Source organism: Numida meleagris, chromosome 2 (assembly GCF_002078875.1).
Source record: "Numida meleagris isolate 19003 breed g44 Domestic line chromosome 2, NumMel1.0, whole genome shotgun sequence".
Classification (NCBI taxonomy): domain Eukaryota; kingdom Metazoa; phylum Chordata; class Aves; order Galliformes; family Numididae; genus Numida; species Numida meleagris.
This window is the reverse complement of record NC_034410.1, coordinates 53345984-53371453: the sequence shown is the minus strand read 5'-3', so window position 1 is coordinate 53371453 and position 25470 is coordinate 53345984. Positions and strand designations below refer to the sequence as shown.

At 36.6% G+C, this 25470-nt stretch overlaps 2 protein-coding genes across 8 annotated transcripts in view; one reads left to right on the top strand and one right to left on the bottom strand.

Moving 5' to 3' along the window:
* On the bottom strand, nt 1-22834 carry BRD9 (bromodomain containing 9). 4 transcript variants are annotated; one of them, XM_021385371.1, is made up of 17 exons: nt 22663-22834; nt 21410-21630; nt 20508-20640; nt 19973-20033; nt 18919-19063; nt 15914-16024; nt 14953-15128; nt 12605-12737; nt 10479-10554; nt 8670-8765; nt 7669-7801; nt 6652-6763; nt 5277-5315; nt 4772-4843; nt 3414-3516; nt 1840-2007; nt 1-168 (listed from the first exon to the last, which is right to left on the bottom strand). In XM_021385371.1, the coding sequence occupies exons 1-17, from the start codon at nt 22733-22735 to the stop codon at nt 68-70; spliced, it is 1953 nt and encodes a 650-aa protein (XP_021241046.1). In that variant the 5' UTR covers nt 22736-22834; the 3' UTR covers nt 1-67. The 4 variants fall into 4 exon arrangements, with proteins under 4 accessions (XP_021241046.1, XP_021241047.1, XP_021241048.1 ...); XM_021385372.1 differs by having other exon boundaries at nt 14953-15068; XM_021385373.1 differs by having other exon boundaries at nt 14953-15065.
* The window catches only part of TRIP13 (thyroid hormone receptor interactor 13), a 16041-nt gene continuing 13396 nt past the window's right edge, over nt 22826-25470 (top strand). Inside the window, exons 1-3 of one of the 4 annotated variants that reach the window (XM_021385375.1) lie at nt 22826-23029; nt 23299-23404; nt 25055-25220. In XM_021385375.1, coding sequence (XP_021241050.1) covers nt 23313-23404; nt 25055-25220 — 258 coding nt within the window. In that variant the 5' untranslated portion in view covers nt 22826-23029; nt 23299-23312. The other 3 variants (XM_021385377.1, XR_002434716.1, XM_021385376.1) reach the window with 3 other exon arrangements.

The following is a 25470-nucleotide window of genomic DNA, read 5'->3' as shown; positions in this document are numbered from 1 at the left end:
TGCCATGTACAAAAACTTTATATAATAACAATACAATTAAAATACAAAATATATACAGCACATCAAATTAGTTAGTTGTAGTATTTGAGGTTTCTGGAGACTGAAGAAATTCATAGGGATCATGAACTATGTCTTGCTGTTCTCCAACGCTCAGATGAGAAGGGCTTCCTGAAGAAAACGGGAAAAAAAAATAACAAAACCTTCAGAAGTACAGAAAAAGTATGTGTGTGTGCATACAGAGACATTTAAATGAAATTTAAATTGGGGGATTCTGAAAAAGAAAGCACAAGATTTTTAGGAATTTACATCCTTTTTGAAAAAGCAGTTATTAGAGTTGAAGAATTACACAAGATGTAACTTAAGAATGTATAAGATGTTGTTTGGATAATATTAAAAGTGACACCAAATTGCCTTGCTGCCCCACTATCCCATCACTAAATTACATAATTGAAAGTAGAAGGTTTAGCAGAATTCTACCTGTGACTTGCTATATGTAAGTACATTGAAATTATATATTTATATATTTTATTTTTTTTTATGTAGTATCAAAATACATAGTGTATTCCTTAGTATTTCCCAAGAGCATAAAATGCAAGAGCCAGTCAGTATCAATTTACTTCATGTATGGGGTTTATACAGCAAGATTTTGTTAGCAGAGGGTGCTGCACTGGTAGCCTCCTTGGGAAGAGACCAGGAGCTGCCCCTGGATGGACACAGCTAGTTCCACCTAGCTCCACAACAGACAAGCTGCTTGCCGATGCCAAAGCTGAGCCAATGAGCAATGTCACCAGTATCCTTGTGGTGATATTTACGAAATGGTAAAAAAAAAAAAAATTGCCTTGCATAAGCTGCAGGAGTAAAGAGGGATTAAAATGCAAACAAAAACCACGCTGACATCTAAGTCAGCAAGGAAGGAGGGGGAGGTGATGTTCAAGGCACTGGAGCAGAGATTTCCCCTGCAACCAGAAAATCATGGTGAATCGGGCTGTCCCCTCCTGCAGGCCATGGAGGACACAACACTACAGCACGAGGACATGCCCTAAAGGAAGCCACAGGCTGTGAAGAGCCCACACAAGAGCAGCCCTCTGGTAGGAACTGTGGCCCCATGGAAAGGAGTCCAGCCTGGAACAGGTTTTCTGGCATGAACTTTGGCGCATGGAGGACTGCACCCCATGGAAAGAACCCATGCTGGAGCAGTTTATGAAAGATTGTATTCCATGAGAGGGACTCCATACTACAGTAGAGGAAGACAATATGGAAGGAGTGGCAGAAAAGAAGCATTATGGACTGGCTACAATCCCCATTCCTCATTCCTCTACACCACTCATTAGGGAGGAAGAAGAATTGAGTGAAACAACCTGGAAAAAAGAGGAGGAAGGGTTATTTCTCACTATTCTACCCTTTTATTAAAATTGTCAATAAATTAAATTAACCTCCCTAACTTAAAGTCTGTTTTGTCCATTATGGTAATTAGTGAATCATTTCTCCGTCCTTATCTTGACCCATGAATTTTTCTTCCACTGTATTTTCTCCCCATTTTGCTTAGGATAAGGAGTGAGAGAAGGGCTTAATGGGTACCTGGCAACCAGACAGAGTTAACCCACCACACTTCACAATTACTTCAATTGTGTTTAATCTAAATCTAAAATAAATAACTGTAACTAGTGTCTTCTTAGCTGCTTTCGCCATACATACTTCAAAATTAAAATTATCCTGCAGTTTGAACACTACTTTAACGGAGTAGCTTCTTCCAAAAGAGTTACGTAAATTAAAAGTTTTAATTTAAAGTTTAAAATTAGAGCAGAAATATTGTAACTCCTGTGGCACAGTTAACTTTACCAAGATGATGCTGATCTCTTTCAGAAGTATTGGAGAGAGAACTCAAATTAGATGATGGTCGGGATCCCACTCTTTCGGCTTGAGCCTCATGAAGGTCCTGTAGAAGCTTAGCTGTTTCATCCAGATGTAAATGGTTATCATCATGATCAAGCTCCTTCTTCACTTTCCCTAAAGGCCACAAGTTAACAACAAAATCCGTGATCAGCACATGTAGATTGACTCATGAATTACTAAGTCACTTCAAATAAATTCTAAAATAAATTAACGCAACCATTCTGCATTAGACAAAAGACCTGAATCTTGCACTTTCCTTCGCACTTCTAAAAGGCATCAGATGCAGATCTGTTCTCAGTTTCAAGAAACACATGTTGAAATGCACTTGGAGGTATTAGAGGACAAAGGAGACATCCCTGGGAAATGGAATTGACTCCTAGGACTTAAATAGCTACAAGAGCTTGATTTGTCTTTGTGATCTGTTGATCTCTAGACAAGAAATAATAGATCTAATTTGCAGCAAAGGTAATGACGCCAGCAGAAGGATTACTTAAATATATAACCTAAAATACAGTTAAAATAGAACGTGTCATTCAGGAAGGTGAAGAAATCCCCACTGCAGAAGGTTTGAAGAACAGTCTCCATGCATATTATGTCTTCATGTGAAGACATAAATAAAGCTCCTTCCCTTCTCTTTGGGCTGTCTTCATTATGGACCTTGCCTAACTTTCTAAGAATTATGGGAAATAGAATATGCCATAATCTCTCTCCAGAAACTAAAAGTCTATTTATAGAAAAACAACAGCAGCTTTCAGCAAAGCAAGGAATTAATAGCAAGACTGACACTGCTAAACATCATCAATAAAACAGGTATTTATTCATCTTTTTACTGAACTACAGTAATAATCAGAGCTTAAAATTGCTTTTCCAAAACTACTGCATATATGGGATAAACCTGTAGCTTTTTTTTTTAATCTTTGAATCACCTTCCTTATGTTTTACAATAGGTAGCATGACATCTTCCACATACTTACAGTTCAGGATGCTTTTACAGTAAGTATTACTTTTTATTACATTCTGGAAGACATTCGATCAGCTCAGCAGCCAGCAGAAATGTGAATGTTATTTGCTGTAGTATTTAAAAAAGGATGCCTATTCCATCTGTTTACTTGATACAACATCTCAATATGTTACACAGTCACCTTATTTGAAGGTGAAATCTTTCCATTACCTGAAGTTTCTTCTGGTTTTTTTTTGTTTGTTTTGGGACATTCAAGTAGTGGTATTGTTGAGTTTCGTAGTTTTTATTACTTAGTTCCCAAGTTACTTCAAAAGATATCATCCAAAGCAGTAACTTTTCTTAGCCAAAGCTCCACAGTGCTTCCTAATACTTAGGTTAATATGAACAAATAAAACACAAGCAAAGCTATCAAAATTATAAGGTACAAATACTTTTGTTTCTTCAGTAGTACAGGAAAAGTTACCTTCTCTAGAAAATGGATGTCCCAAAGATAAAATAAACTAAGGTAAAAATGGTACAACTAAACCATAACAGACAGTTTAAATATTTAATTACTTACCTAATGAACTTAACATTGAAATATCAAGAGATACATCTGAATATGATTTCATAGACAGAAAGTCCAATTCAGAAGCATTACTGTCTCCAGCAGATTCTCCAACCTAAATAAAAATTCAAGAAACAAACATTAACAACAGTGGCAAAGTGCAACAAGAGTATCAAGTAAATGCATGAATCCATACTCTCAAGACGTGCACTACCAATGATTAAGACTGGAACTTCCGTAACTGTACTGGTCAAACTTTAGCTTACAGGCAGCTTAAACACAGTTCCATGACAGGCTCTGCCATATGAATGGCCAAAGGTCCATCAAGGGACATGCACAGTAGTGTAAATATCTTTCATCTCAACATCTGGGACTCTTAAAACCAATATTATTAAATCCTCAGGGACAGAATTTCTTGCCAAATTCATCCCTGTTGCATGAAGGAACCCTGGGAAAAGCATTATCAGCTACCCCCTCACAAACCACTTCCAGAATCCCTCTTCCTTCAATGTAACACTAGATGTACTGAAAATTTTATGTAACTAATACAATCTGCGAAGTGTGCCTTATTCTAAACAGTATCAGCTGCTCTACACTTTTAGATAATGAAATGCAGCCCGTAATTAATTTCAACTGCAATACTTCCATACAGTGGCAAAAAGACTTAAGTAAAAAACTCATTAAGCCTCAAAATATGTTTTATCAGAATTCTTCAATGCTGCCTGTTCTAGCACGAGAAATATGCGACCTGGTATTTTTTTTTCTACGTTTCTAGAAATTAACTTAACAGTTTGATGAAATAACCTAACTTGGTCATCTCCTAGAGAAATATAAACCCTTCATAGACTAGTTTCTTCTCAGCATAGCCTGTATAATTTTTATGTGAATTGTCATGGCATACAGTGCACATCTTCTGTTATCACATAATTTGAGATAAAACTAGTACCACTTAAAGAAAGATTCACCAATCAGTAACTGTAAAAGCCTGAGATAAACATTATTTTCTCCTACATTCCAAAAGACATTTGCAATGGACCAGACAAAAGCTGATACTGCTTTTCTCCACTTTTACAGCAAGATGAACCTGAAGTACTCATCACCAGCAGACCAACTATCAGTTTCCTAAGTGATCTTTCTGCTTCTGAGATTTAGTCCATATGTACTGAATTAAACAACAGAATACAGAATAATAAGACTAACAGACACTAACTGTGTGACATAAACTGAGTGTTTAATAATCCTTTCTATGTAGTTTTAAGGAAATTTTTCTAGACACTGGATTTTTAATGCTCTATTTCAGAGGATGCACATCCTTGCACTGAAGCAAATTGAATGTACTCAATACTCCCATTTTCTACAAACCATTTTACCATAATCTGTTTGGAAGAATCAGGACAGGTGTTACGCAGCTTGTGCTCTTCTTTTATGAGAACTGGCAGAACCTAAAAAACATCGTATTTCAGATCTTAGCATTTCACAGCTTATACTTAGGCTTTCCAAGAATACTTTTAGTATGCGTAATTGACTGCTTTACCATGATCAGATCCTAAGCCACCAAGGAACACTATTCTGCTTTGTGATGTTTGCACAGATCCTTTAAAGAAAATTAATAAATGAAGTCTAGCCTTTCTTTAATAGATGACCATACATATACTCAAAAACAACTGAGAACTAGCTAGGATTTTAACAGCTTTTTTTTTTTTCTTAATCACAATATAAAAAAGGTAGATAAATTGAATGTATATTATACAGAATAGATGCACGTGAATTAAAATTAGGAATTGGAATGTGGAAAGCTGAGAAAATATTATGTTCTTAACCGTAAAGACCAACACACTTTTTCCAGTTAAAAACCAGAGTATCAGCATAACTTACTTTAACTTCATCCAGTGGCTTTACTGGAATGTTTCGTCTCTGAAGAGAAAGAATAGTAACAATTACTTCTCGTCAACATATTAGAAAAGTCCCTCTTTCTTACAATTTCAAGCATATTCAAGCTTCTCACACAAAATGATGCTAGAGACAGTAAACTTTCAAATATCTGCAATGCAATTAAAATACAACTGTTACTATTTTGAAATATCTTAGTCATTACTTCACTACCTTTTGATTCCAGATCACTCAAGATTGTGCAGAGATATTCATTTTTATGTATACGAAGCAGCACAAAATACTGAATCGTAAAACACCAAAGCACACCACTACTGAAACACATTTAATTGTACAAAATCTGCATACATATGCATATCGCAACTGAACAGCATATCTAAGTATGAAGAGGCACTGATCATTTGAAAGAATAAATTCTCTGTTAAGAAATTCTCATTTGAAACAATATTCATATAACTAGGTGCTAAAAAAGAAACGGTAAGGTATGCACTTTATTTTTAAGCTAAGTTATATACATTGTATAGCGTAATCTAATTTCCAGGACATCAGGAAGTCTGAATATCTTTCACCTCAACCATCCATGGCCCCTCCATGCTTTTCCTTCTTCTACAATCATTCAGAGCCCAAAAATTTTAACCAACAGGCAATAATTTTAAACTAAGCGCGATTTTAAGAGTGAAAATCACAAACAAAATTTTGTGATTTCTGGTGGTCTGTTTTGTTTAGCAATGCAAATGTTTCCACTACTACTGTACACATATCTGAGAAAATTTTTTCTCCAGTCTTAGTACGGATCTCTTAGGTGGAGTGCTTTAATTAACATTCTACAAGTTTGTCCTTCAGACACACTACGCAAATTTAAATGTTACCTTTCGTAGGCAATATGCATCAGTACAGCATTATTTTCTAACATTCTTTCAATACTTGAGGTATTAAACCTTCTCCCACGAGGTATGTATTTTGCATTTAAACTAATGAAAATAAATCCTTAAATCAAGCTTTGCAGCGTAACTCTGAAGCCGAAACTTATGTCATTACACTAAGTGACAGGCTGCCCACACAGCCTCATTTTGTTAGTTTCCCTCCTCTCTGTTGCACACCTCTACCTCTTCCTTTCTGCAATCACATGGTGAACCGCACTGGAGAATTGACTGAGCTGGGGAGAAATCAGAAGAAGATTATTTCTCTGCTGATTAATTTTGTTTCTAACTTGGTTCACAACGTGGTTGTATGAACAGCCAAGCCTGCACGTCTTAAACTGACACTACAAAACAATGCCTCTCAGCCAATATTAAAAAACCAGACAGGGCCATCTGTGTTTTCATGAACCTGTGACATTTCTGTGCATCAACAGACACACCTGCTTTAGCTGATAAACAGTTTTGGAATGATCTCCACTTGTGATCTGGTCCAGAAGATCATCTACTATTTTCTTGCTGTAATGTCCAGCATCCTTCACAAATTCTTGTAAGCTAGTAGAAATGAAGATAAGCATTACAGAAAATGTTTATGTTAATAAAAGGTATTTCAATTTATAATATTTTTTTTCCCACCTATGCTGTACTACATTTTCCTCATTCTTCTACTTTTCTATGCTTCTTTAGAGAACAAACTAAAGCTTTCAAAATGTTGTGGATTTTTAAACCCACTACCAATGATAGCTCAAGAGAAAATTTATCAGTAGTTTGGAAGAACAAGATTGACTGTTTATTTCCTTTTATTAAACAAAAAATAGCAACAATAACAAAAAAAGTTAAGAAAACAAAAAAGCTTGTGATTAATTCTTTCACTCTGAGAGCAACAATTCTATGAAAAGTGGTATTTTCCTTTTCAGGTAGCTATGACTGCTTTGAAACTCCTTGAAAAACACCACTGCTTTAAAACAAGTATTTACATTTATCGCTTGCACCCAAGCTTACTTATAGCCGTGGTTTAAAGCAAACTGCTACATCATTAGCAACCCACAAATTCCTGTAGTCAGAATACTTATTAACAAACAATCTTGCAATAAACTCATAACAGAAATGCAAATTAAAAAAACAACTAACAACCCCCCCCCCCAAAAAAAAAAAAAAACAAAACAAAAACAACCCAACAAAAAAAACCCAACAAGCTATATGCATATCATCTTTTTTTTTGGCATGGTATGTTTTTGTTTTTAAGCCAGGGCTGCTAAAAAAAAAAAAAAACGAAAAAAACAACGAAGTAGGATGAAAGCTAGCCAGCTTCATGTTTTATTATTTTGGTAAAGTTTTGAGATTTAAGGGAAAAAAAAGAAAAGCTTTTGGTGTCTCCTAGGTAACGTTTAGCTAATTTTAGTGAAAAATAACATAAAAGAGATGTTAGAACTCTTAATAAAAATTGCTGAAGCACTTACCTTAAGGCACACTGTATCCCAGTTTCATCGCCATATGCCGAGTACAGGAGTTCCATCTCTTCTGATTTCAAATCATGGAAAATAGAGTTGTTTTGCATGGAGAGGGCTGTACCAGCACTTGTAAGAAAGGTTACTAGACAGGTAGAAAAGACAGACAGCAAGTAATTAACACAAGTGTAAGTGATGGTCGAAAAGAAAATAAGGTTACTTTTTTTTTTTTTTTTTTTTTTTAATGAAGCAGTATTTACTTCCCCAACAGAAATCAAGAGCAGTATCTCAAGGACACTTCTGGACACCAGAATCAGTCACAGTTTTAACAATTTCACCTATACAACTAGAAAATAAATAATTAATTTAATATCCTCTGCCCACCCTTCCTGTTTTCCCAACTCTTGTATTCCTGTGCTTATGGAGACCAGGTAGAGAATGAAAATAAAAGCTTTTCTTCAACAGCCTAAGTCCAGATTTAGTCAGAAAATTTAAAAACACTTGTACAGTTTATGTGATATTACAGTGCTAAAACAGGGGGTTAGAAACTATTAAAGATGTCAGTACTAGAAGAAAAGTGAACATTCTAACTAGAAAGGCACTCCAGTTTGTGAAATTCTTGTCATAACATAAACAAAGCAAATGACCAAAAGGGTTTTTCTCAAATCTAAGCACTGCTGGTCTGGAAAAAAAAAAAAAAAACAAAAAAACAAAAAAACACACACACACAAAAACCCCACAAAAAACACGTTCTCCACTGAAAATGGGCTACCTTTATTAAAAAGCTTCTACTGCGGCAAAACATGAATCAATAAACTTCTCATTATGTTATGTTTATTTAGACAAATAAGTTGATTTAATTAAAACTGCATTCTGCTATAAATGGAATAATAATACATTATACAAATAACTAAGTGAACTTTTATTCTGAGACAGGTGTAATCTGAAATTATTTTGTATCTGGAAATCGCTCAATGGCTTATCATAAATTAAAAATATTATTTGGCATTTACCTTTGTTTCTTCGTTCATCTTTAAAGCCCAGTGTAGTGAAGCCAGGTAAAAACTTGCTTGACAGTGAACTCAGATCTACTGGATGAGTCTCTTCCTCTAATAAATTGATTAAAAATGAGATAATTATTTTTTAAAAACTCATGTTTAGAGTTTACTTATGGAGATGTTTAGATTTCGCGCTTTTAAAAAGTTATAGTCACTACAAAAGCTGAAAGTATTTTAAGCTGTATACTTTTATTAAGGATAGGTTGATAAATTTAGGTTCTCTATTTAAATTTCCAATACACAGTGTAAATATGTTTCCACCTGTAAGTAATAAGTTATTTTACTTTTAATGCATTTAGTATCACCTGAGATTCTTTTACTAATTGAAAAGTAACTTCTTGCACTGACTAAGCCGTAGCTTGTGCGTAGAAACCCAAACCATATAAAGAACCTTAAGACAGCACTGTGGCTACAGAAATATTTCTTCCTTCTGAAGTTCTGAGAATCACTTAAAATGGTTCAAATTGTTTGGAATGTTTTTATACTCAAACAAAATGGAAAAATGTAAAAAACAAGTCTGTATTTAGGACATTTTCAGTCACATTAAATCTCTTGGACTATATTACAAATCCAGCAGCAATTATGCTCAATTACTGAAAAACAAAAAAGCAAATTTATCACTACAACCTTAGTATGGAACAAAAACTCCAATTCTACAACACAATTTCAGATTGTAGTACTAGCTGTAGATCTACTATAATTACTATTAACTATACAAACACTGAAGAAACTCTGGAGCAGAGAAACATTAGGAAGCAGTACAATTATTGACCATTCATACTGAAGGTTTGTTCTGCTCCCATTACCACCACTGTCTAAATTTTCAGTGGCACAACTGCAGAAGTATTAATCACATTTATTTAATTTGTTCAAAAATAGCTAAGTGCATGATGGCAGCCACAACGCTCAATTTCATTCCAGAACAATTTACTCCAAGATGAAAAAGAATCTAGACAGTCAGAGGATACACAGGCTTGCATCTCCCAAGAGAAATAATAATTAAAAAAAACCACAACAAAAACATGGCTAGCCAAAAGGGCTCACACATTCATCAATGCAGTAATAGCTGTGCTGTGAATAAACTCCAGTCCCAAAATGAGCAGAGAAGGAAGTACTAAAGCAACAGGACATACAGCAGCACAAAGACTATGCCATTCTATTAATTACAAACTTTCCAGACTTAAGTATTTTGAGTTCAGAACTGAAGAGTGGAAAGCATAAGATAACATAAATAATTTGTGGTAGTAACACAGACACACACACACACACACACAAAACAACACAGAAAAGATTAAGGGACTAAAGAAAAACAGTTAAGCAAAACTTAAACAGATATATTTCCTGTTTTAAATTATTGGTTAAATATCAGCACATCCTGAATCGTCTTTGATCTTTTTTGAATCCATGTATTGCCCATTTATGTAACATTACAACAGTTTTACTCACTTTTTGTCTAACAAGAATAGACCAAAAGCCTCTCTCCCAAGTTCTCTGCTAAGTTGTAGCGATATACAAGTACTTACAAGCAGGTATTATTTTACCTCACTGTTACTATCAATAAAAAAGAGCAACTGAAGACTGAAAACTCGAGAGAGAAACATCTCTAGAACCTCCAAAATAAGCTACTGGGGAAAAGCAACCGTTGTAGGAATACAAATTAACTAAAAAACCAAAACAACTCATCTGTCCTACACAGGATCTGCACATACACTTAAGACTCGAATACAATATTCGATATTAGAAAAGTTTGCTTGAAAGATTTACCTTCTGCTTCTGGATCAGATGAATTTACTACACTGAATAATAAAGTACCATCTCCATTTTTTTTCAGATAACCAATCTGTAAATACAATCACAAAGACATACAAGAAATCATTCAAAAAGTCTAAACTCAAAGGAGATGCCTGCTTACCAGAAAATTTTTAAAATTTTTTTAGCTCTATTCAGATCCTGAACACCTGTATTAATTTCCTTTTTAATACACAGAATTTTTAGAAATAACTATTTATCACCTAGCAAATGCACTGCTCATTCATACGTCTCACCCACAACTTTCTGTATTTAGAAGTACTACTGTGCACATACTTATCAAATTCTTAATGAACAAGTGCTGTGCCAGACCTATTGGAGCACATATATGTGATAACACAATTAAGTGTTTAGTACTTAACTGGGGTGCAGTGGGCTGTCAAGCTGATTAACAGCCCAGACACGAGGAACAGTATACCTAAACTCTTCCTTGAATACCACTGAGTAGCTCTCTTCACAAGTGACTGCATCATGAAAGGCTTTTTCCGTATAGCTAGCAAGTAGCAGATCAGTGTTGCTGTAAATGGTTTGTAAAAAGCCGGTCTTACTTTATAGGTTTCCAAATGACATTCACTCTTAGCAAGTCTTCTTTGTAGCTTCAGAAATACACTGAAGAAGATAAACCTTCTCCTACTGTGAGGCTTTTCTTCCTAATCTAGCTGACCTAGAAGTGACCATAGTCAAGTGCCATAGTTCCAAGAAATAGACACTTAAGTATGAAAACAACAGCATTACCACTTCAGTGCAGATGTTTCTTCTGCAACAGAAGTTAAGATTAGGTGAAAAATGTAGGATGCTGTAATATCCTGAATCTTTTTTAAATTGAAGTAGTCACTATCACTATTATGTGACATAATGAGATACAAGGCCAATGTGTAATGGTGGTAATAGACTCCACGGGATACAAGGGAAACAGAGTAACATGTTTATCACAACACAGACCAGCAGGGAATGTCTGCAGCGTTCATTCCAAACTCTAGCACGAGATAACAAAGGAAACCATTAGTATTACATATCTAGGAAAACCACAGCCCACATACAGATCATGCTGAGAAAAACATATTGAGAACCATAGAGCTTTTCCAATTAGCACTCAGAACAGCACAAAAATCAAATGCCTGAAACAGTATCAGCATCATGTTCAAGGTGATTAAACTTGTGGTCAGCACTGTCCAAAATTCAAATGCAGGCAACCCACTGCTGTCTTCTCCTACTTGCTGAAGGCTGTTGTATTTCGTACTCGCACAAGAATATGCTGTAACTGACAGCTACTACTGGTAGGTACAAAAATAAAAGAGGTTCTGGACTTCTCGCTGAAAACATTAAGTTCACACTTAAGAATTTCCTAATTCTTTTAGAAAGAGGGAACCCTAATAACCATTTAATCTACGCCAAAGTTTGCTCTTTCTGTGGTTCCAACAACAGTTATAGAATCGCTTGAGTTGGAAGGAATCCTCAAAGGCCATCTAGTCCAACACCCCTGCAACAAACTGGGACACCTGCAGCTAGATCAGGCTGCTCAGAGCCTGGTCCAGCCTGACCTTGAATGTCTCCATGAATCATAGAATTGCTCACGTTGGAAAAGACCTTCAGGATCAAGTCCAACCGCAACCTAACCACACTACTCTAACTCCAACAACCCACCACTAAATCATGTCCCTGAGCACCACATCCAAACAGTTTTTAAAAACATTCAGGGATGGAGACTCAGCCACCTCCCTGGGGAGCCTGAGTAGGGCATCCACATCTCTGGGCAACTTGTTCCAGTGCCTCTTCACCCCTGTTGTAAAAAAACAAACAAACAAACAAAAAACCACCACACACCAACTTCCTCCTTATATCCAATCTAAATCTCCCCTTTTTTAGTTTGAAACCATTTTCCCTTGTCCTATAAGAGAGAGTCATGTTATTTTAACCATTTTCAATGCTAAGAGTTGCAACTAAGGAAGCCAGATCAAAGACTGAAGATGATCCAATGTTTTCTGCAAGTGATTTTTTAAAGATGTTTAAAACATGGTACAACTTGAGATCCATTTAAGTTAGACACAACATGAAATCATGAAATTTGTCATGAAGTAGACCTTGCTGTTGGGTAGATATCGATTGATCCTATCCCGAGCTTCATCTGCTGCATGTTCCACTAGTGCCAGGACATGTTCTTCAGCAGTGCTGTCTGTCAGGCTGCATGCATTTCCTTCAGGTTCAAATATGCAACTGAAGAAAGAAAAGAGTAGTAGTAGTAGAAACTAAAAGATAAAACACAAGGCTAAATTCTCAGCTTGCTAAACAGATTAGTCCCACTCCTCTCCCAGTGTCTGTCCACTTCAGCATTTCAGTGGAAATACTATTACACTATGAAACTGAAGTTTTGTAGCAGAAGGTGAGAATCAGTCAACTCTTGAACTTCAAAATTTAGTTGTTTCTGTACTTCAGTGAAAATGAAGGGAGTACTTCAAAGCAAAAATTGGGAATAGATTTTTTACATCACCACAAGGTGAATGCTACATGTCTTCCACATGTATGAATATGCCCTTATTCCAAATAAAAAGATACCGAGAAAAAATTAGGTGATGAGGAAATTGAGAGTCTGTATTTCTGGGGGGGGGGGGAAAACAGTCAGTCAAGAAAAACCCCAACACTTTTGTGAGAGTCATCATTAAATATAAAATAGATCAAAATCTACCAGAGTAATTTATATACACTGTGGTTAGATTAGACACCAGGGGCCAGCCATTTTAGGTAGAGCGTAGAGCACCTCCTCATACCAGACCGATTTCCCCCTCCTGAGGTACCTTTTCGATTTGCTTAGCTAATAATTTTCCTCTGTATAGAGATTCAGATTCAATATGCAAAAAAGCTTTGCTATTAAAGACAATAAAAAGACAATACATTTTTCTCATGATCCTGTGATAGGTTTTTTATTTCGTTTGGAACTGTTCATTCCTGTTCTTCAGAAAATGTTGCAAAGAGCAGCAAAATCCTCTACAACTGAGGCTTTCTCTACTGTACAAATAACGGACAAGAATTTTGAGTGAATGTTTCAAGGAAGACTTACATGCTAAGATGATCAAGCCAACTTTTAAACTACAACACAGAGGTCCGAACTGCTTTAACACTTTCTGAAATTATGGCCTTCAGCTGTCTGTTTGTAACCAGAAGTTAAAGCAATCTACCTAAAGATCTTATCGTACATCAAAAGACTATCACATGGATGCCAGAATACAACTGGTTTGAAAGTCAAGTTAATCAGAAAAGAAATAGTTCTGAGCATTAAAATCACATGAACATTTAAGAGAACAGGAAAGTAAATTTACAGCACAATTGATCCCAAGGAAACTGGATAGCAGGATAGTTAAAAATAGCTGACTTAATTCTACTTGACTGCACATTATGGTTGATTTTGAAGACAAAGCAGTACTGTGTTCTCTGGTACTCTCAATTTCTTGCTCTGTTAGCTCTCTTTGAAACTTGTTTACTTTGAATACAAGTACACAAAAGTGGCAAAATACAAACAGACCTCTGTAATGTAGTTTACTTAAGAATTAATCAGAAAATGAATACATACCATACAAACAAGATCAGAGACTAATCAAAAAGAATTTGCATGAAGTCCCAATTACAGAAAGGTACTTAATTCCTACACACTACCTATTAAACAAATGATTATTTGATAATTGACTGTTATACAGCAGCAGGTGTCTTTCTGTATGGTGGTCTCAGAATAGCTCCACCCCAAAAAATTACTCAATTTAAAATTATTTTTGAAGATAATCGTTGCTGTCTCCTACTGCTACAAAACAACAATAAATACCTGTTCTTCCTTCAGATACAGAAACAGGATTATTAATTTTTTTTTTTACTAGACATGTGGCTGTTTAGAACTCTAAAACTTGTTTTTAACAAAAATGAAACAAAATGAGAGAGCATGAACTTGAGATAAGATTGCTGCTCCTCCTCCCCTCCCCCTGCAACTTTGGATATGTAAGTAAGGATCCTGCAGACATATTTACATATTCAAATTATTTGAGATATAATTAGCAATGCTTTGTGACAGTTTTTTTTTGTAAAATTTGTCAATTCCAGACACCAAAGCAACAGAACACAGTGAGTTTCCTTCAAATTTGGCACTTATCACAAGTTTAAGGTAAAAAAAAAAAAAATCAAAGTTACATCAAAATGTTAAAGATTTGTGGCTACATTAAAATGAAAGAACATCTCTAACCACCACAAGAAGGAACTACTCATTATTTTAAGCAAATAAGAAGGATAAAACGTTTATACATATGCGTTAACTACAAATTATCATTTAAAAGAACATGCAATCATTCCACTAGGAAAGAGGCTACAGGAAGTCTTCTCCATTATTTGCTTCTGACTAATATTACAAAAACTGCAACAGACTAGAAAGCACACCAATGAAAACCTTTACCTAATAACTTCTTTATTTTGCTTTTTGGATTTCTTGGTAGCCTCTACTTGTACAGGCATAACTTCAGGGACAGGTTCCTCAACCACTGTGTCTTCATCACCCAAAAGAGCTGCCTGCTGAGAAAAATCCATGTCCTGCATAAACGACATGCTGCGCTTCAAAGCTAACAGCCGTTCCTAGAATCAGAAAGGACAGAGCGGCAGGGACTTAACCTTTCCCTCATAGCCAAGATGCTATGATAATGGGATGGGATGGGAATGGCCATGGCCTTATTTTGTTCTTTATGCCTCATTTTCAATGGTGATGCAACATGATTTATCATGGTAGCATGGCACCAGAATTTCTGGAGCCCAACTATCAAGAGAGAGAAACAAACAAACAAACAACGCATATGCAAAGACAGCTATCTATTTCACACGAGACTTACCACAACAGAACTGCAACACAAGCACATGCACACACAAAGGAGCTCACAAAAACAACTCAAATTTTACAGATCAAGAACTGTATTTGAGTAAAAATTTAGGTTTGCATACATGCATCTACGAAATCTCTGAAACCTCTCCTACACCCACCACATTTGAAAACGCGACTTTTTTTGTTTATGCAAAAATAAAACTTAAATGAGATACGCGCATTCAAAGTTTAAGCTAGAAGCAACATTTTATAGTTGGATTTTCCGCACTTAAATCCTAGTTGCTTCCACTGAAGCCAGCAGAATAAGCTCCCACAGACTTCAGTGGTGCAGATGAGGTTGAAAAATAAAGGTGCGTTTATAACATGAATGCTATCAAGCCCCTGAATAGAGTAGTATGAATAGGCACTACTCGTATGTTATATGTAATGGCAGACAGATGAAATTATGTTTAACATTGTTATTAATTACACCCCTTTTAATTATGATCAAAAAAAGAATCCCCAAAACAAAGTGTTTCTGCTTTGTTTTTAAAAGGTCTCTTACTTTGCTCATCATCTTAAAGCCTGTGTGGAGTATCTTCTTGGCTAGCTTGTAGTAAACAGTATCTGGTCTGTTGTATGTCATTGCATTATCACACATGAGTTTAAAATCTGCCTGTAAAATACAAAAAAAAAAAACCTGTTAAAATTCCAAACTCCTTCGCTGCACGACTTGCAGATACCATTCTACCAAGACAGCTCTATGAATTGTTTTTCTTAGCTTATAAGCAAGTTTAACTTAAGTGCCAAATGTAATGTTTCCTCCTTTTTCATACATACCAAAAAAAGAAATGTAAAAATTAGTAACAGTACTGAGGGACCAAGAAACGATTTTAGTGTCTTCCTTCCTTTTAAATCAGAAGAGGTTTGAGAAATACAACATCAAAAAGATAAAGTATCTTATATATAATTTTATTTGCAGTAATTCGTAGTAATCTTCAATCACTTGAACAGCAGCAACAACAGCCTTCAAAACTTAAGTAACAACCTTACAAATGATCACTGCATGCAATAGGAGAACAAAACAGCTACTTTGTCTTCTCCTTTGAATGGGTACCTATCATATCCAATACCAAGCAATTTTTAACTGATGTAACTTGCTAAAATAAGCTTTAACACATTCCACTGTAAGCTGAACCAAAAAGAATTTACTGCAGATTCTGAGAGGTTTTTTGTTGTTCCCCACCCCAGGAAGACTTTATTGTGGCCAAATATTATTGGTCCACTAAGTACAGAATATAAAGCATTATTAGAAGCTCTATGAAACGATGAGCTAGAAAGACATTATTACATTCTTCTGAAAATTTAAAAAGTTGACAAATCAATAACCAAGGATCACGCAGTAGCACTTCACAAATCGGATACTAACAAATTAAACTAGTGCACAGTTTAAGGATGTATTTTTCTCTTTGTAACTTTTCAATATTGAAATAATGACTGTTCAAGAAATTAAGCTTTAGTTACTCTGTAGACACAAACACAAACACAGTCTGTGCAGGAGTCTAGCGTATTTGATGATGATTTCATTCTGTGGTAAAGATCCAATAGAATGGTATGCTTTTTGGAGCTAACCCACCATGTTCACAGAACAGATTTTCTGAGACAATGATTTCTGAAGGTTGCTATTACAACTTGACATGGAACACCTCCTGAAGACCTCCTCTAACACCCAATAATAGCAAATAAAAAATTTTGCCCTACTGCATTCCTGATCAGATTATGGGGAAAAAAAAGAAGTTTTTATTTCTTGTTTCCCTGCAGTGATGCCAGAGTAGTGCTCTCCTGGTGATTTACTAGTCACCAATTCCATACTAGTTAAGTAGATAAACAGCTATATATGTTAGTCTGTGACTTCCTGCAACATGTGGGCTACCTGCCTTTGCTTACGAAGACCATGACAAAAACAGGAATTGGGAAGGTGGCATGAAGGAGCAAACTATTAGCCAAGAAGCACATAAAGAAGACCAGTGGAGCAATGCATCTAGTGATGGTCTTTGAAGTACTGCAGAAAATAACAAAGAAGAGTTTTTTACTTGTCCAACTTTGGTATTCCTGCAGCAATTTCTCCCCTGCTAAACGCAGCATATGGTTCATAGTGACTCCTCTCTTTGAGGCATGTATTGGCTTCTGACTAGCCTCAGCTGGCTGCAGTAGGTTTATCAGAAGTGAAAGACAATCATTGGAGCGCTCCTTTTTAGAGGTCAAAAACCTAAGAAAATTTCTGTAATATATAAGAAATACAAAAGCATGAGCATATACTCATGTCTAGAAAGGGAGTTCTACCTCTGTCACTGGACAAAGAGGTTGGACATTGGACAGTCATAAAGATAGATTTCTAGCAAACATTTCTTACACTTCAAAGAGTACCAGCAGAAAACAAATCCTTCAAAGAAAAAGAATCCATTAGTCTGAACAATGCAGTGGTTTTCATTTTTTTTAGGTTCTTCTCCTACCAGCATTGCTAATGTAACCATAACTGTGTGTAAATACAGCCGGGGAGCTCCCATTAAAACATGCTTTTTAAAATCACTGAGAAAGACAAGCCAACCGGATTTAAAAATACCAAATGGCATGGCTGATTGCAACGATAACATGTATCTTTCTTATTTCCTATAAAAGTCTTCATTTTAAAAAAACAAATACAACCCAGTTCACACATAACAGAACAGACTAACATTTGTCAAAGCACCTATAGGAAATCTAAGCTGCTCTTTGCTCACCTTGCTGGAATTTCCTATGGAAGAAAAAAAAAAAAAAAAGTACCCTGAAAAACAAGCCCATGCCCTCTGCTAAGACTCTAGTTACATCATTTCCACAGCTGAAAACAATGAACATTAAAGGCCACTCGTTGAACTTCATGAGTAGGTTAAATAAAATTCCTTCCAGGAGCTGACAACACCATGAAAACAAAAAATCCAAACAAAACACAGTTTACTGCTTACTGCACTGCCTGTAGAATGATGATGCATTCAACAAGGTATTACTGCAGTGCCAATAGCCAGAGTAGCTAAGGCAAGTTGCCAATAACCTTGCCAACTAAGTTTCTCCTAAAACACCCTTTGAAATTGAAGTTCTATGGAAAACAGGGTAATTCAAGATGAAAAATACACAGCTGTTATTGTAATACACAAAAAAATGTTTCATTATCTCCAATTTTCATGCAGATATATTTAAATGGCCATTTAATCAATCTAACCAAGCCTAGATAGAAAAAATAAATCTAAGTTTCTTTAAATACCTTAAACCCTAAATATAAGTAAGAATATCATGTTAAGCAGCATGAATTCCATAGATCTTTAGAGCATGTTATTCATTTCCACAGTAATTCATAGTGAACTCTAGTAGAATAGGCAACTGGGAAATAAACATTCTAACATACAGAATACACAGTACTGAGCTCTGAATGAGCACATGTTAAAAGAATTAAGGTAAGAAAGACTTCTAAAGTCAAACCGAATCTGAGGTTTGTTACTGAAGTGTTCTGAAGTAACTAAATCTCTAACAATTCACCTTGAATTCAGTGACTGATTTGTATTCATTCGCTGCAATTTTTTCCTTCATAGTTCCAAAATCCATGGGGTGCTTTATTATCATGGAATATCCTGGAGCGATGGCATCCGTGACTGGAAAAGCAAAAAACCCATGAGGATCTTTCCTAAAAATAGAATTAAAAAATAAATAAGTAAATAACAATTAAAATTTAAATCAGTAAACAAGAAGATCATTGTTTCTATACTGCACTAACAGAATAAAACGAGCAATGCCCTATTTAAGAAGAAAAAAAATAGGGAACAAAAAAACACTTTCACAAAACAGTGAAATATTTGAAAAGTTCCCTGATACAGAACAGAATTTTGATTATGCATATGCAGACTTCTTTGAAAGAGATGAAACTAGCTCTTAATTTACTTAATTATTTCTCATATGCTATCTATATCTCCATTTAAACTCTAAATGCGTGTTTGGGCTTCACTAAGTAATAACCTCTTTAAATCTTCTTGTTCAGGAAGTCCTCTAGAAGTAACTGCAGTCTTATGCATTTTAGATTAAATGAATAGATTAAACTCCTTGTATTTATTAAAAAAAGGCAAAATTAAGGATGTTGGTAATTCTTTTAAAAAAATATGATCTACAGAGTTAACATAAGGAAAAAACAAACAAACAAAAAGCTTCTCTACATCATAATATTATCATGCAAGTGGGTATAAACTTGCTTTGGCATCTGACAGAGAATGCAAAATAAAATAGTCCAATCTTTATTAAAATTCACAACTGTTTTTTAATTCCCTAAATTCAGACATTAATAAAGTACTAATAACTAACAGCAATAGAGTCTACACCCAAAACATGCCTTGCTTACCCCTAGGCTACAATGGCATTGCAGGGTAATAATATTCATCAACTAACCTTTAAAAACAACGAGGTCTGATGTAGTTGAAAAGTTACCAAATACATTTTAAGCCAGTCTCTGCATGATTTTAAAACAGAAAGGATAAGAAGTTGTAAAGTAACACGTGCATGTTAGACACCATCAGCACAGATGTGGATAAGATACGCTTAATACCTTTGAAGCTGGCGAAGGAAGTGTTCTAGTAATCGCTGGATTGGTGTGCTCTCATTTTCAGCTGCAGTTTGAGATGGAAACATAGACACATTAAAGGAACAAATATATGGATATATCTATCTAAATATATCTATTTTAAGTATACAATAACTATTTCTTGTACTTAGTAAGTTTTAAACTCATTTTTTAAAAGCCAGTAGATATTAAGTTAGATGTAATTAGCCTGTGAGTTTTAATAAAATTTATTAGTAAAATAAAAGTAGGTGTCATCTATTTTTACAGAAAAGAAAAGTGAGATTTAGCTATTCAAACTGCAGTGTTGGGATACCCACATTCTGGTAATGTTTTCATCAGTGCAGTTTTAATGGTTCCTTTGCTATAATACCCATGGAATTAGTATGCCTGAAATACAGCCCTTTTTTTCCAGTCAAAAAGAACAGCGACACATAGATGCAGGCCCACTGGGAAGACACGTATGGATTAAGAATTCACTTAATGTACAGATTAAAAAGATTCAAGATCTCACAATGCTCACCTGGCTGAGTTCTGCATGCTCTGACAGGACGATCTGGAGGAGGTTCAACCTCCACTTTTTTCCCAGGATCAAAGTCATCAGTTTCTCCTTCAGTGTCACACTGCTCTTTTTCCCTTTTCCTCTTTTTCTCTTCCTAGTACAGCAAAAAGTTAGATTTTAGAGCATACTTGGAATGCACAGTCCTACGTACAGAAAAATAAGAGTGATTTTTCATTTGGAATACTCAAGGTACATCTGACCCATAATGTAGTTTAAACAACACTACAACTGCCACTGTCTCTTTTTCAATTTTTTCTCTTCTGATTAAACACAAAGGCAAAACATAAATAGCATTATATAAAAGTACTACTGTTCTCTTATTAATTGCTGTACTTCCACCAAAAGGTATGCTGAACTCATCTAAAACCAGATTTTAAAAAAAGTTGTTTTAGACATTGAAACTGTTATGTTTAATTAATGACATCATATTTCAGGGACCAAAGTTCATTCTAGATTTATTTGAAAAGCTCGAAATACCCTCTTCAAAGGATAGCAAAGCATATTTCTGACCCAGCTGAAACAAAAAACATTAGATTTAAGAACAGAAGTATTCATACCGATACACAAAACAAATGCATAGGAAAAATATCAGTTAAAAGGAACAAGCATTTACATTATTCAACAAGTCACAACGTCAATCACTCTTCTAAATGGCAGAAATGCACCAACCTGGACAAGGTCTTTTTCTACAGTTCTGAAGTGCTGCCCCCAAACAATGGTCTTCCTACTTAAATATTGATTAAAAAAAAATGGGGAGGGAGGGAGGAGGAGGAGAACAGAGGGGGTCCTGTACACTGTACCAGATATGATAAGTGAACATGTTTGAATGAGGGTATGTCTAAATTCTAAAAATCACAGCTTACTTTTCTCTTTCTTCTTTCCTCATCATCAAGGTGCTTTTCTTTCTCTTTCTCAGACTTCTTTTTCTTTTTTTTCTTCTTTTCTTTATGTCGCTCTCGCTCATGATCTGATCTGTCATCATAATAACTAGAATCGTGCCCTGATCCAGAAAGTTCAGTTACTTCACTTCCTCCAACTTTAAGAACCAGCTTTAAAGGTTTTTCCAAAGGCTTGTCTACGTAATCTAAATTGAAAAAAAAAAAAAAGTCAAAGATGCACATGAAAGTGATAGTATGCTACCATTAAAGCATATTAGTGACGTTACTTCTTGAAATACTATTTATAGGAATCTGATACAGTTTGAAATTGCATGTGATATGTTTGGAGATAAAAGCAACAGCTAAGAATAACAAATCCAAATTAAGAAGCAGCTGTTCCACGTGTTCCAACATGACTTCAAAGCCTCATAAAATACAATGAACCAACTCCCTAGCTTTCCATAAAAATATCACAGATGCAGATACAGTTCTTGCATCCTACCATAAACCAAAATGTCATTACCTATGAAACAAACAAGCAAACAGACCTACTTCTAATCTTAGAGCGGTCAAAACCTACCACTGTTGGAAAATCTACGTGTAAATAAAGCAAACCTAGTTCTCACAGTGAAAACTAATAGTCACAGTAATTATTTCACTGGAATTTTCTCCTGTCAGTTTGGGCTGTTTGCTGGAAGGCTTTCTTGTATCTGCTACACGACTAATCTTTCAACACATGTTCTCCCACAGCTCATCACCTCAAGCTGCATGAAAATCATACGTACATCTGAAGAATACTCTCCGCAGTATCAGAGCATAGCAAACACTTGTCAGAACACGATGAAAGCAAGTCTCGCGCGAACGGACAAGAATCCCTCAATAACAGCTGCACCAGCCACGAAAGAGCTTGGTTTGGAAACACCCGAGCGCTGGCTCTGCGTTCTCGGCACCTCTCCGGAGCCGCCTTCACGCTCAGGCTGCTCTCCACCTCGCTCCTCTCTCACTCATCGAGAGGAATCCCGCTCTCCCAGGAAACCCTCGATTCGGCCCTTTCTTTTGTCCCCACGGCCCGCCCTGTAAACGGGAGCCCAGGAAAGATCTCCCGCAGCCAGCACCTTCACCCACGTAAACGAGGGCTTCTCCCTTCCAGTGCGGCAATGCGACCCAGCTCGCCACAGGGAATGAAGACGGGCGCGCCGCCTGCTGCCTCCTCGCCAGTCCGCCCTCCGAGTCCTTACCGCTGTAGGCGGTGGTAGAAGCCGACCGCCACTCCGCCTTATCTGCTTTGTGCTTCTTGTGCTTCTTTCCCATCGCAAAGCCTAGCCCGACGGCTGTAACTTCCCCTCCCCGGCCGGAAACGCTCCTTCTCTAAGGAGGAAGATCCAGGTCAGAGGACGCGAGGCGGGGCTCTGCGGGGCAGCGCGCCGTTTTACAAAGCACCTGTCCGGGCATCGTGGCGCTCTGCGTACTCCAGAACTCTGTTCTTCTGGCTCTGCGCGGCAGAGGTCTGCGCGCGGAGGGGCGAAGAAGGTGCTCGGTCCTCCACTCCCCTTGAGAACCTGTATCCTCCGACTTCAAGTCACCGTTCTCGGGGCCCCGTCCGACGTGAGCTCCTTTCCTCTTCCTGCTGCTGACGCTGGCGAAGGGAGTAGCGGGCCGGCCCGTCTGCGCTCGCAACGCGCGCCCCGGGCTCTGGCTGGTGCCTGTATATCCCGAAGGAGGGAAGGGATGTGCTGATGACCACGGTGGGCAAGGGGGAAGGGTGGAGAAGCACGGATGGGAAATGGTGTTCCCGTGCGAAGAAGGGCTGTTTGCGTTGCTGGCTGTTGCAGTTGCTGAAAGCCTGTTTCTCATTCTTGCCATTTTCTCCTTAGGAGCGAGGAAAAGGATGGATGAAGCAGCTGGGGATTTGAAGCAAGCCCTACCAAACACATGTGATAATGTTCAAATACACGTGGAAGTTCATCAGAAATCAAACAGGTCTCTCTCGGCCTTTAGGCTTTGTGTCACCTTGCTGCAAATTTTTATTTTGAATAATAGAAAAAGGTTAAGTGCATGAAAACGGGAAAGGGAATGAAGTGTTTGGAAAGCATCTCTGAAAACTGTCTTGTTCCAATTTACTGGTGAAGGCAGAGCCAATTAGACTACTTTTTTCAGATTATTGGTTAATCATGGTTTGAGATTACATAGTCACACAGGACAACTGATCAAGTGTTTGACCCACCTTGTTCGTGCTGGGAACTGTTTTTTGTTGTCTGACTAGAACTACTTGCTGCAACTTGTATCTGTTGCCTTTTGTCCTTGTGCTGTGCACGCACAAGAGTCTTGCTCTGCATTCTCTTAACACATCAGTGAGTTTTTCTGTGCCTGTGAAGTATTTCTGCAGCTTGGGGTTGAGCAAAACCATTTCTTTTATCTTCTCTTTGCGCATCGCATCTTGTTGGTGGCTGTCTTTTGGGCTTGCTCTAGTATACTTTTATATATATAAATCTTTTACAGCAGAGCCCCAAACTGGATGCAGTAATCCAGGTGTGGCTTAACAAACAGCCAGAATCACAAGTCCTTTTCAGTTGCTTTTCGTCCAGTTGACCTCTGGTTTGTTCTGTTACCTGGGCAATAGATGCAGAAGCAAGATTGCACTTTTACTTTTTTTGAATTTCCAGAGATTCTTGCTAAACCTTAACTACAGCCTGCAGAGGTCCCTCTGAATGGTAGTTTTGCTTTCTAATATATTGATAGTCCTCCCTGCTTTAGCATCATCCATAAACTTAATGCAGTTGCATTCCATCCCCTTGTCCAGTGTGTTAATGAAGATCTAAAAATAGTGTTGGTCCCAACATTAATTGTTCCCTACGCTCTCCCTGCCTCACATACTTGCTGCTCCACTTAGACTACTAATCACTCTGAGCAGGACAGTCCAGGCACCTTGTCCATTCATCCACTCCTTATCTTACCTGTTTGTCTGTTGGGACTAAATGGGTGAGTATATTGAGGGCCCTGCTAAGAAATATCCGCTGCTTTGATGAAGAAAATCTTCATCAGGGTTGAAAGACAAGGTACTGGACTCAAATTGTAAAATTAAGTTAACACCTTTCTAGAATATTAAAGTGTTATTCCTTTTCCTGGAGTTTTCACCTTTTTAATGGAGTTCTCCTTATAGCAAGCCTCTGTCTAGAGATATCAGTTGTTCATAGGAGTGAGGGGATAATTGAGCTTCCAAGCTAATTTCAGTCTAGTAGTTTGACTTTGAATTTTTCTACTACTTGTAGTAAAACACAGTTAACATATTGATACATATTTATTTCTGTTCTTGGAAATTTCTAGCTTTGTCATCCCACGACCCCTGATTTGATTGCAGACAGATTGAACAGTGTTTTCTGGCCTGTGTCTTTTAAAGTAGTAATATCAAAGTTGTTACTTTTGCAGACAAACTAAATTTATTTGTTTGTTTCTACAGAATGTTATTGCTTTTGGTGTGTGTGGTAGTTTGTTTGTTTTTAATGGAGGCTATTTTCCACTGAGGGAGGCTTACTGTATTAGGCATAAGCACTCTGATGTTGTTTCAGATATTAGATATTACTTGCCTTATAAATGTTAATGCCATAAATAACGCTGTTTCTTTCTTATTAGTACGGCAAAGAAAGAAGATATCAGGATGAGTGTCCTAAAACTGTTGAACAGACATAACATTGTGTTTGGTGATTACAAGTGGACAGAATTTGATGATGGCTTCCTTAACAGCAATGTGCAATCTGTGTCAATTGTGGATACAGAGCTGAGATTGAAAGAAAGACAGGTATTAATCAAAAATGTACAGCTTTGTTCATATGCACGTGAACTAATTGTAGGTGAACTAGTGATAGCCTAAGAACAAATGCAGGATGGGTAGAAAAAGGTAGTATCTTTTACTAGACCAACTGGCATAAACAGGGAAAAGTTTTTTGAGCTTACACTCATTATTAAAGTCTGTAACAGAAACAGTAGGTTTCAAAGCTGAATGTCAGCTGAGTACTGTAACTTTCATATCTTCTAATTGTCTCTGAAGT